We start from the raw sequence: 11,067 nt of genomic DNA on the forward strand, positions 1-11,067 counted from the left end.
GTGTGTTTGTGTGTTTGTTTGTGTTTGTGTGTTTTTTTGTGTTTTTGTGTTTGTGTGTGACATTCTGAAGATGTTTCATTTTAGATTCAGATTTTTTTTTAGTTGAAATTTAATATTTGGAACATTTAATTAGTGTTTTGTCGTGGTTTACCTTGTCACTGTTACATTCTCTTGATGTTTCAAAGTTCATTTTTTGATTTTTTTTTCGTTGCAATGTAAGAGTTGGAATATTTCAGTAGTGTTTTTTTGTCGTTTACCTTGTCACTGTTACATTCTGAAGATGTTTCAAAGTTCATTTTTGATTTGTTTTCGTTGCAATGTATGAGTTGGAATATTTCAGTAGTGTTTTGTCGTGGTTTACTTTGTCACTGTTACATTCTATTGATGTTTCAAAGTTCATTTTTGATTTTTTTTTTTGAAATGTAATAGTTGGATTATTTCAGTAGTGTTTTTTCGTCGTTTACCTTGTCACTGTTACATTCTGAAGATGTTTCAAAGTTCATTTTGGATTTTTTTTTTTCGTTGAAATTTAAGAGTTGGAATATTTCAGTAGTGTTTTGTCGTGGTTTACCTTGTCACTGTTACATTCTGAAAATGTTTCAAAGTTCCTTTTGGACTTTTTTTCGTTGAAATGTAAGAGTTAGAATATTTCAGTAGTATTTTGTCATGGTTTACCATTCCACTGTTACATTCTGAAGATATTTCAAAATTCATTTCGGATTTTTTTCGTTGAAATGCAAGAGTTGAAAAATTTCATTAGTGTTTCGTCGTGGGTTACCTCATTTCTGTTACATTCATAAGATGTTTCAAAGTTCATTTTGGATGTTTTTCATTGAAATTTCAGAGCTGGAATATTTCAGTAGTTTTTTGTCATGGTTTAACTTGTTACTGTTAAATTGTCTTGATGTTTCAAAGTTTATTTTGAATTTTTTTTTCATTGAACTATAATAGTTGGAATCTTTCAGTAGTATTTTGTCGTGGTTTACCTTGTCACTGTTACATTCTCTTGATGTTTCAAAGTTCAATTTGGATTTGTTTTTTTCGTTGAAATGTAAGAGTTGGAATATTTCAGTAGTGTTCTGTCATGGTTTACCTTGTCACAGTTAAACTCTCTTGATATATCAATGTTCATTTTGGATTTTTTTTTTCATTGAAATGTAACAGTTGGAATCTTTCAGTAGTGTTTTGTTGTGGATTACCTTGTCACTGTTACATTCTGAAGATGTTTCAAAGTTCATTTTAGATTTATTTCGTTGAAATGTAAAATTTGGAATATTTAAGTAGTGTTTCGTCGTGGTTTACCTTATCACAGCTACATTCTGAAGATGTTTCAAAGTTCATTTTGTATTTTCTTTGAAATATAAAATTTGGAACGTTTCAGTAGTGATTTGTCGTGGATTACCTTGTCACTGTTACATTCTGAAGATGTTTCAAAGTTCATTTTGTATTTTTTTTGTCGCTGAAATGTAAGAGTTGGAATATTTCAGTGTGTTTGGTCGTGTTTTACTTTGTCACAATTACATTCTGAAGATGTTTCAAAGTTCATTTTGTATTGATTTCGTTAAAATGTAAGATTTGGAATATTTCAGTAGTGTTTTGTCATGGGTTACCTTGTTTCTGTTTCATTCTTAAGATGTTTCAAAGTTCATTTTGGATGTTTTCCATTGAAGTTGGAATATTTCAGTAGTGTTCTGTCATGGTTTACCTTGTCACTGTTGAACTGTCTTGATGTTTCAAAGTTTATTTTGTATTTTTTTTTTCATTGAAATATAATAGTTGGAATCTTTCAGCAGTGTTTTGCCGTGGTTTAAATTGTCACTGTTAAATTCTCTTGATGTTTCAAAGTTGAATTTGGATTTTTTTTTCGTTGAAATGTAAGAGTGGGAATATTTCAGTAGTGTTCTCTCATGGTTTACCTTGTCACTGTTAAACTCTCTTGATGTTTCAAAGTTCAGTTTGGATTTTTTTTTTCATTGAAATATAACAGTTGGAATCTTTCAGTAGTGTTTTGTCGTGGATTACCTTGTCACTGTTACATTCTGAAGATGTTTCAAAGTTCATTTTAGATTTTTCTCGTTGAAATGTAAGAGTTGGAATATTTCAGTAGTGTTTCGTTGTGCATTACTTTATCTCAGTTACATTCTGAAGATCTTTCAAAGTTCATTTTGTATTTTCGTTGAAATGTAAAATTTGGAACATTTCAGTAGTGTTTTGTCGTGGATTACCTTGTCACTGTTACATTCTGAAGATGTTTCAAAGTTTATTTTGGATGTTTTTTCGTTGAAATGTAAGAGTTGGAATATTTCAGTAGTGTTTTGTCGTGGTTTACCTTGTCACAGTTACATTCTGAAGACGTTTCAAATTTCATTTTGTATTTTTTTCGTTGAACTGTAAGAGTTGGAATATTTCAGTAGTTTTTTGCCGTGGTTTACCTTGTCACTGTTACATTCTGAAGATGTTTCAAAATTTATTTTGGATTTTTTTCGTTGAAATGTAAGAGTTGGAATATTTCAGTTGTGTTTTGTCGTGGTTTACCTTGTCACAGTTACATTCTGAAGATGTTTAAAAGATCATTTTGGAATTTTTTTTTCGTTAAAATGTAAGAGTTAGAATATTTTGGTAATGTTTTGTTGTGGTTTACCTTGTCACTGTTACATTCTCTTGATGTTTCAAAGTTCAGTTTAAATTTTTTTCCTTGAAATTTAAGAGTTGGAATATTTAAGTAGTGTTTCGTCGTGGTTTACATTGTCACTGTTACATTCTCTTGATGTTTCATAGCTCATTTTGGATTTCTACCGTTGAAATGTAAGAGTTGGAATATTTCAGTACTGTTTGTCGTGGTTTACCTTGTCATTGTTACATTCTCTTGATGTTTCAAAGTTTATTTTGGATATTTACCGTTGAAATGTAAGAGTTGTAATATTTCAGTACTGTTTGTCTTGGTTTACCTTGTCACTGTTACATTCTGAAGATGTTTCAAAGTTCATTTTGGATTTTTTTTTTCGTTGAAATGCAAGAGTTGGAATATTTCAGTAGTTTTTTTTTCGTGGTTTACCTGTCACTTTTACATTCTGAAGATGTTTCACAGTTCATTTTTGATTTTTTTTTCGTTGAAATGCAAGAGTTCGAATATTTCAGTAGTGTTTTGTCGTGGTTTACCTTGTCACTATTATATTCTCTTGATGTTTCAAAGTTCATGTTGGTTTTTTCTCTTCCCGAAACATTTAAACTGATTTTTCTCCTCATGAAACTGCTAGGAAACTAGTGCACAAAAATATCCTGTTCTACTTGATCAAAAAAAAAATAATAATGATCAGCATACACATTCCATTTTATTTCTTAAATCAAAAATATTAATGTAATGACGCTAAGAAAAAATGCGTTCCAGTGTCTAAAAAAGTGTGCCCCTAACAAATAAACGAAACACCAACTTGTTGTAAAGAACCTTTTTTTCATTCCAATAATGACACATAGTATATTACACCTTATTAATATCTATGAATAAAAACGTTCTTGGTATAAGATCCTCTTATTCAAGAGCGGTATGTTCTTCTTGTGACAGTAATAGTTGGGAGGTATATCATGTTGATTGCAGATGAATATTAATCTAGTTTTGACTATAGCTTCTTGACCCTATGTATCGGTCACAAATCTCATAGCCTCCAGTTAAAGCAGAAGGTTTCACTGGAATGTTTCACCCATCAACTCCTTAAACAAAAGAACTTTCCATCAATTCATCTTTATATTCATTGATGATACTGTCTGCAAATGCCCTTTTTATTTTGCCTGTGATTTAACTGTCCATTTTAACATTATTTTTACACAGATAACCATTTTGGCACGTAGACAAGATGTGATTAATGACATTAGTGCAGGAGTATGCCTGTCTTCTTCTTGTCTTCTTTAAAATGGTAATACCTAAAAGATGACAATAGGATGTATCAACAGGTAGCATGTTACCAGAAGCACTAGCAAGAAGATATCCCTCTTCATCAACTATTATTTTTATGCTGGCATTCTCTTTGAGTGCGATCATCTCTGGATATCTCACTCTCGCATATCCACCAGTTGTACAATGGAATTGTTTTGGTACTCCAAGGAAATTTAATTCCTTACTGTCATGACAATGCACGAATACATTTCCAATAGTGCTACCACTTGTACTTGTTTCATAGTTCAAATACTTCTCCTTGTCGGCATTCAATGCTACAATAACACTATCATGTTTACACACTTTCCAATCCTGGAAAAAAAAATCAGTTTGTTTTTCATGAAGAAATATTGAATGAGAACCGTCAGTCCTCAACAATATGGAGTATGCATAAGTATGAGTATGCACAAGAATATGTTTAAAAACTTAAATCATAAGTTTCATTCTATTTTTCGATATGATTTAGAGATGCAAAAAAAAATTGTTTTTTCATGAAAAAATCTTGAGAGAACCATCAGTCCTCATCAATAGTATGCACAAGAATAAGTTTTTAAAATTTAAATTAAAAGTGTCATTCCATTTTTCTGATATGATTTAGAGATGTAAAAAAAAATTGAAAATAAAGTAAAAAAAACAGAAAAAAAGAAGAAAAAAAAAGTGGTCACTATAAACATTATTTTTCTAATAGTAAAGTTGCGACACACATATCTATATCATTCCCATTTCAAAGTTGAAAAATATTAAATATGAATTTATTGTGTTTTAAGTGTGTTTCATGACATTCTAAGAGATGTAAAATAAGTTAAAAAAAGTGGTCACTACAAACATTATTTTTCTAATAGTAAAAGTTGCGACACACATAACTATCATTCCCATTTTGAAGTTGGAAAATATTAAATAGGATTTTTTTGTGTTTTAAGTGTGTTTAATGACATTCTAAGAGATGTAAAAAAAGTTGGGGGGGGGGAGGGTTGGAGGGGGGGGGGGTTGGAGGGAGGGGGGATGGAGGAAGGGGGGGTTGGAGGGAGGGGTTTTTGAGGGGAGGGGAGTTGGTGGAGTGGGGGGTGGACGAATCTGGCATAGTGGGGGGGGGGAACTTTGGGCCGGAATAAAAAATAGGTATGATTTACCTCATGTACTAAGCTCGCAGGCCATTTAAATGCAGTGTTTACATACTTTTTTCTTGTTTTGATATTGCTCTTTACCGACCTCTGGAGATCCAGGCTCAAAAATGTTTAACAATCTGTTAACTATAATGGGGTCTGTATAAACCATCCGATAAATTTTATTAGAATTAATTTCTTTACCCACTAAGAATATAAAAGAATAACTTACTTCTTGCGTGTAGCTTTCATTAATATTCATTTTGTTAGAATGCATCATTATATTTCAAATGCCAATTTTGAACTGAGAAAATAACTCATTGTCAGAGTTTTTATACCCGTGTTCAAGGTTAAACATAAAACAACCACACCTAACAAATTAATTTACAGACAGAATTTCATAACATCATACCAGGAAACAAATCACCATACCATGAAAACACTCACGACTTTTAACAGAAACATGTTATTTAACTCCAAAACCATGGTTTTGTGAACAGCACGAATTTTCATGGTAGGTTGAATCCGGTCATTGTACTGTCTGCTTGTATGGCGGGAGCACTGTCCGCTACTTATCATTATAGCTATATGGTGGGACTGTCTTGTTGAAACTACTATAGCTATATGAGGAGACACCCCGCTTGAAACTGTTATTCCTACACTACTTACCTGTTTGTTTTCTCTTGACACATTGGCCTATATTTAGGAAATAAATACAAAATCGGCAATTATAATACATTCAGTCAATTAAAGTTTCTATTGAAAAAACTGCGTGAATCAAACAAGGTTTACTGAAGCTGACATGCTGAATTTGTGTGGACCAGGAGAGGGAAGGGGGAATAATTTTGAAATCCAATAATTTATTATTCTCATCTAGACAGATTTCTGAATTTTGTACTGCAAAAGATCCATTAACTTGCAACTTAAAGCATTCTTCTCTTTTGCTGTCTTCACTGCAATTTTTTTTAACATCCCTATAAAGCAATAAAGAATATGAGAAACCCACTTTCAATACTGAAATCCCAAAGTCCCCCCCCCCCCCCTCCACTTGGAAGAAATTTACAAATAAAACTCATCCATGATGTTTTTCTAAAAAATACAATATCTCTGAAGCGGTAAATTCAATGCTGAAATTTCCATCAAGATTACTTACTACTCTCTTTGGGATTTTTGCAAACTTTTTCAAAATCAGGCCAACAAGGTTGTATCCAGGGGGTTTAACAATTTTGACCGCCCCCATATGTTTTTCCAAAAAGATTGGGTCGTTTTTTAAGTTTTTTACTCCTACCCTCTACCTCTCGAAAGACTTCAACCCCCCCCTCCCCCCAAAAAAAAATTCTCTAGCCCCCTTGACAAAATAATGATACGTATTGAAAATACTGGATACGGCCCTGAAAGCAAATATTCTCAGGCTTATAGTTTTTGACATGAGAGCTTAAATCTGGTAATCTTTATATATCTAAAACACCATAAAAATATATTTTTTTTATGTATATGTTGCTGAAAAAACTTTTGTACCAGTTTCAGTTGCTATTATCCTAGGCTGCTCCGTAAGTACACTTTATTTTCGTTACCCCATCATGGTGTTTTTGTTTTTATTTTCTTTGACTGCAGGTTTGAAAAGATACATTAATACACCTAGTTAAACTATTGGACATATTTAAAATATACTTTCTTGTTTTATTGATAGTTTGATAGCAGCCAAGAATCATTTCTGAGACCACACTGGCTAATCATGACAAAACGAAAGAACCGTAAAGAAGAGAGAACGGTAATAATTCCAGCCGGTGAAAAATCAAAGAAAACTATGAAAATCTTTCCGTCGAGACCTCTGCTTAACCGTCTTTAAACCTGAACTAAATAAAAAAAACAAGTTTTTTTTAACTGAAAGTAAGGAGCGACATTAAAACTTAAAACGAACAGAAATTATTCCTTATATGAAAGGGGCTGTCCCCTCCTCAACGCCACGCTCTATACGCTAAAGTTTTTTATTGTTTAAAAAAAATAAAGTTGTGAGAAATTCAAACTTTCGCGTAAAGAGCAAGGCGTTGCGGAGGGGACAGCCCCTTTCATATACGGAATAATTTCTGTTCGTTTTAAGTTTTACTGTCGCTCCTTACTTTCAGTTAAAAAAACTTGTTTTTTTTTAAATTTAATTTTTTAACGTTTTTGTATAAATGCAGGTTTTGATCTTGGCTCACCGTACATGAATAATTAAAAAAAAATTTCATATTAATTTACTTTTATTTGGTTAAATGGCTTTCTCTAAACTTGTTTCATTTTATTTACGAACGTTTTTATTAGTAATAAATATACGTAACTTACGAATTAACTTACGTAACGAACTTCTATATTCATATATTTTTAATACATATATTAGGGGGTTCGCCCCCTAGTCAATACCTTGCTCTTTAAGCGAAAGTTCAAATTTTGTTCCAATTCCTTAAAAATGACCGCTTAATCACAAAGGCCGTTAATTAGAAAAAATAGCTCTTATGAAAGTCCTAAGAAATCTCTAAGCGGTTTTTGGTAAAACTGACGCAGAAGAGACAGAGAATATTTTGTAAACTAAATTTATGAAATACATGTTCTCAAGAATCCTAGAATCTCTGAATACTTTTTCATTTTTTTCTCTCTTTAGATATCAAAACAAAGGAGTTGACCAACTTTGAAACTTTCGGATGTTCCAGAAATTTTGATGTTCCAGAAATTTTGGATTTTCCAGAAATTCTCTGCAACCTAACTTGTGTAACCTATTTTCCTTCTAATGTGTCCTCGGATAATAACAGTTCATCTGTAACTCTCGCCACCCTCTTTAATGTACCAGCTGTTATCACAAATATGTCTATAAGTGCTGATCAAAATGACACAGTATATTCTGTTGAAATCGGTGTGGAGGATGCTTCTGACAGTGCCAATACTAGGGCACTGGCAGTTAAAGAAGCTGTTGAATCAGTTGAAAGAGGTGTTCAGGAAGTTTGTTTGTGTCTCCTTTGGTAGGACTATAAAATCCCTTTGTGTGTTAAAAATCTCTTAATATTTCATTGACTTTTGCCATGCTCAAAAGTCCAAATACAAAACTTGCAAACATTTTTTATTGGACAAATCAAGCTCTTTATTCTTTTAATTGAACTATACCTATACTTTAGATAAAAAGATCTTTCAACGATAATTAATACAAGATATGACATACACAGCAATCAGGACAACTCATTAAGTGTGCGTCAATTATTAATGTAACAAACTCCATTAACTAGTCGTATATTATATATGCCACAGAACATTCCATTTGAGAAGTTAATACATTTTTTTTTACAGTTATTCAAATGACAACCCTGAAATCTGTAGGACGAGTAATCAAATAGATATTTAATAAGATTGAAGTTCAATTGTACAACCATGTCCCTTAAATGAAGATTCGCTGGTTCCAACTTGCCTCTTTCAAGGGAAGTGTCGATTGTCATTTTAAAAAGTAAAATTAAATAATTAATTGTAAGTTTTTGTCAATTGCCATTTATTAAAATGAAAATAATAAGCCACTGTAATGGGGCAGTGAGAGATTACTCTTTTCTTATTAGCACGGGAGCCAGAGTTCAAATTCATCTGCAGCAAGGGCTACTCTAGTGCTCGGACCTTAATTGCGGTAACAAGATTATGCGCAAGCATCACCACACTTATGCAAGAGAGAAGAAGAAGAACTTTGATTAAAGTGTACATTTTTTTTGACCTTGCATAAATTTATTTTCCATCTTTTTCTCTTTAGAGCACTTTTTTTCTCTTAAGAGATAATATTTCCTAAAAAGAGAATATTTTTCAAAGTCAGATTATACAGGTTTTGTGCTTCCGACTTATGTACTGCCGCCAATTTCTGACAGCAGCAGGATATACCTTAACCAATTATCATGATTGTTTTCCAAAATTGAGAAATTCCAATATCTTCCAGTCATTGAGCTTCGACTGCCTGATCCTCATTTTTTGTTGTCTGTTGCCTGAGCTTCGACTCAGCTACATTACTCTAACGATAAAAAAATATGAAAATTGTTACTTATCCCCTTAATTTTAACTGACACCCTCGAATACACATACCCTCTATGGATTTAACCTTAGTATACGAGTAAGAGTTCCAATAAAATATTTTGTTTTAGTTTTTGCGATGGCAAACCAAATAATTTCAATTTAAGAAATCCTTTCATTAGTTTCATTTGGAAAGTTACAACCTATTTGAATTCGCAATGTAGATTTATACCAATTTTTTGTATTTGTATTAAAGTATTTTTGTATTAATTTTATTTTTGTATTAAAGTTACGTTTCAAGTATGCCGATTTTTTCGTTATCATTCTTAAAAAATAAAACTTTTTGAATGTTATAAACACTATTTACGCATTGAAAAGATTCTAAAAGTTTACATTCAAATACAAGTTAAAGTTTTCGAAGCATAAAGGATCTAGGCTATCAAAATTAGCAGCCCATTTTTTTCTAATAAAAATCATATTAAAAGAATAATGAATAATTAACGTTACTGTCTTACTTCTTGTAATTATAACATGAACTTTCTGATAAAGTGGAAGCATATAGTATCCCTTGATTTATTTTGACATGTCCCTCAACATTCATCACTTAGAATCAAACACTGCCCCTTTTTCTAACATAGATCCTGCATTTAAGACAGGTTAATTTACATAATTTACAATCTTACCCTAGACCCTCTGGTGGGTATTCTATCCCCGGGGAAAGGTTACTAAAACTTTTTTATCAAGCAGAGTATATCCAGAAACAGGATTAAAAAGCAAAACTACGGGGAAAACTCTTCTCTAAATATTTGTATGAATATAAAGGTCATTTGCCGCATATCCTACCCCTAAGAAATTCCATAAAAATTTTGACTCCATATACCAGTTGCAATACACAACAATATTAGAACGACTGTTGAAACACAAGGTCACCACCAAACCAACAAAAATTTAAAAGCATTAAAAACCTTTAAGGTAACGTTGTATCAAAACCAAGGTGTTGATGCGACGATACCAGCCTGTAATTCAGTACTAAGCAAATATAAAATTGACACCACTTCTTGTTCTAAATAAGCCATCAATATTTAAAGTAAAGAAAGTTTTCAAAATCTCATCAAACCCTGTTCACAAAAAAGTCTTAAGTTTGTCAATTAAGCAAACTTAAGAAGATTTCTGAGTGTAAAGTACATTTTAGTGGATTCTTATTCTTTTCATTTCCCCATAAAAATTGTCTTTAAACCCGCGTGACTATACTGCAAGATTCCAGCTCAAGCTTCGTGATCAGGAACGTGCCCGCTTGGACGTGTTTCTGATCGCGAGGGGTGAACTGGTACCATGTAATACGGATACCAGATCAGGTGACAAGATGGTCATAGACAAACATAGCCACCTTTCCTTCTATTTAACAAACATTACTTTCATTATGAAAGTAAAGAGCAACATTAAACCTATAAACGGACAAAATTTATTCCTTGTAGGAAGAGAGGAACGTTTCCTCCCCTATGTTGTCGTAGAAGCTTTGGATGATGCTCATTGGATTGGAAATTGAAAGTTCTAGTAAATTTTTTAAAGTCATTGGTAATCTAGTGGATTGAAACTTTGGTAATGCTTTGGTAATGGTGGCTTAGGGGCTAAGAATTGAGCCAAAATTTTTTTGTTTCTTTTGTGCCCTCCGTAACTTCTTGGGCTTATGGGACTAATGCACAAAAAGTCACTCAAATGATTCGTCCTTTTGACATTGGTCCCTCCTCTGACAAAAGAGGTTAAAAAAAGGACCAAATTTGTTTTGTCTGGCCTGAAATTTATATGAAATGTTAGAAAGAGGAGATCACAATGCGAAAGGACGCGTGGATTGTGGAAAGAATTACCTCCCATGGAAACATTGCTCTTGGAAAAAATAATCATAGCATGGACGCCTACGAGAAGATCTTATCTGGGCCTGGAAGTATAGTTTTCTTGGAAAAAAATAAGCTAAAATCTTAAAATAGGGAAAGCAGTTATGAAGTGACTTAGAAGGCCACT

The 11,067-nt window shown here is 32.4% G+C and overlaps 1 protein-coding gene across 2 annotated transcripts in view; it reads left to right on the forward strand.

Moving 5' to 3' along the window:
• LOC148946770 (uncharacterized) overlaps positions 1–8,631 on the forward strand; it is a 17,868-nt gene extending 9,237 nt beyond the window's left edge. For both annotated transcript variants that reach the window (XM_089097134.1, XM_089097133.1), the window contains exon 2: positions 7,676–8,631. In XM_089097134.1, the coding sequence (XP_088953260.1) occupies positions 7,676–8,034 (359 nt within the window). In that variant the 3' untranslated portion in view covers positions 8,035–8,631. The remainder of the gene's footprint in view (positions 1–7,675) is intronic.
• The last annotated feature ends 2,436 nt before the right edge of the window (positions 8,632–11,067 follow it).

The sequence above is a fragment of the Artemia sp. Qi Xiang Cuo genome, chromosome 11, assembly GCF_049724085.1.
Source record: "Artemia sp. Qi Xiang Cuo chromosome 11, ASM4972408v1, whole genome shotgun sequence".
Taxonomy (NCBI): domain Eukaryota; kingdom Metazoa; phylum Arthropoda; class Branchiopoda; order Anostraca; family Artemiidae; genus Artemia; species Artemia sp. Qi Xiang Cuo.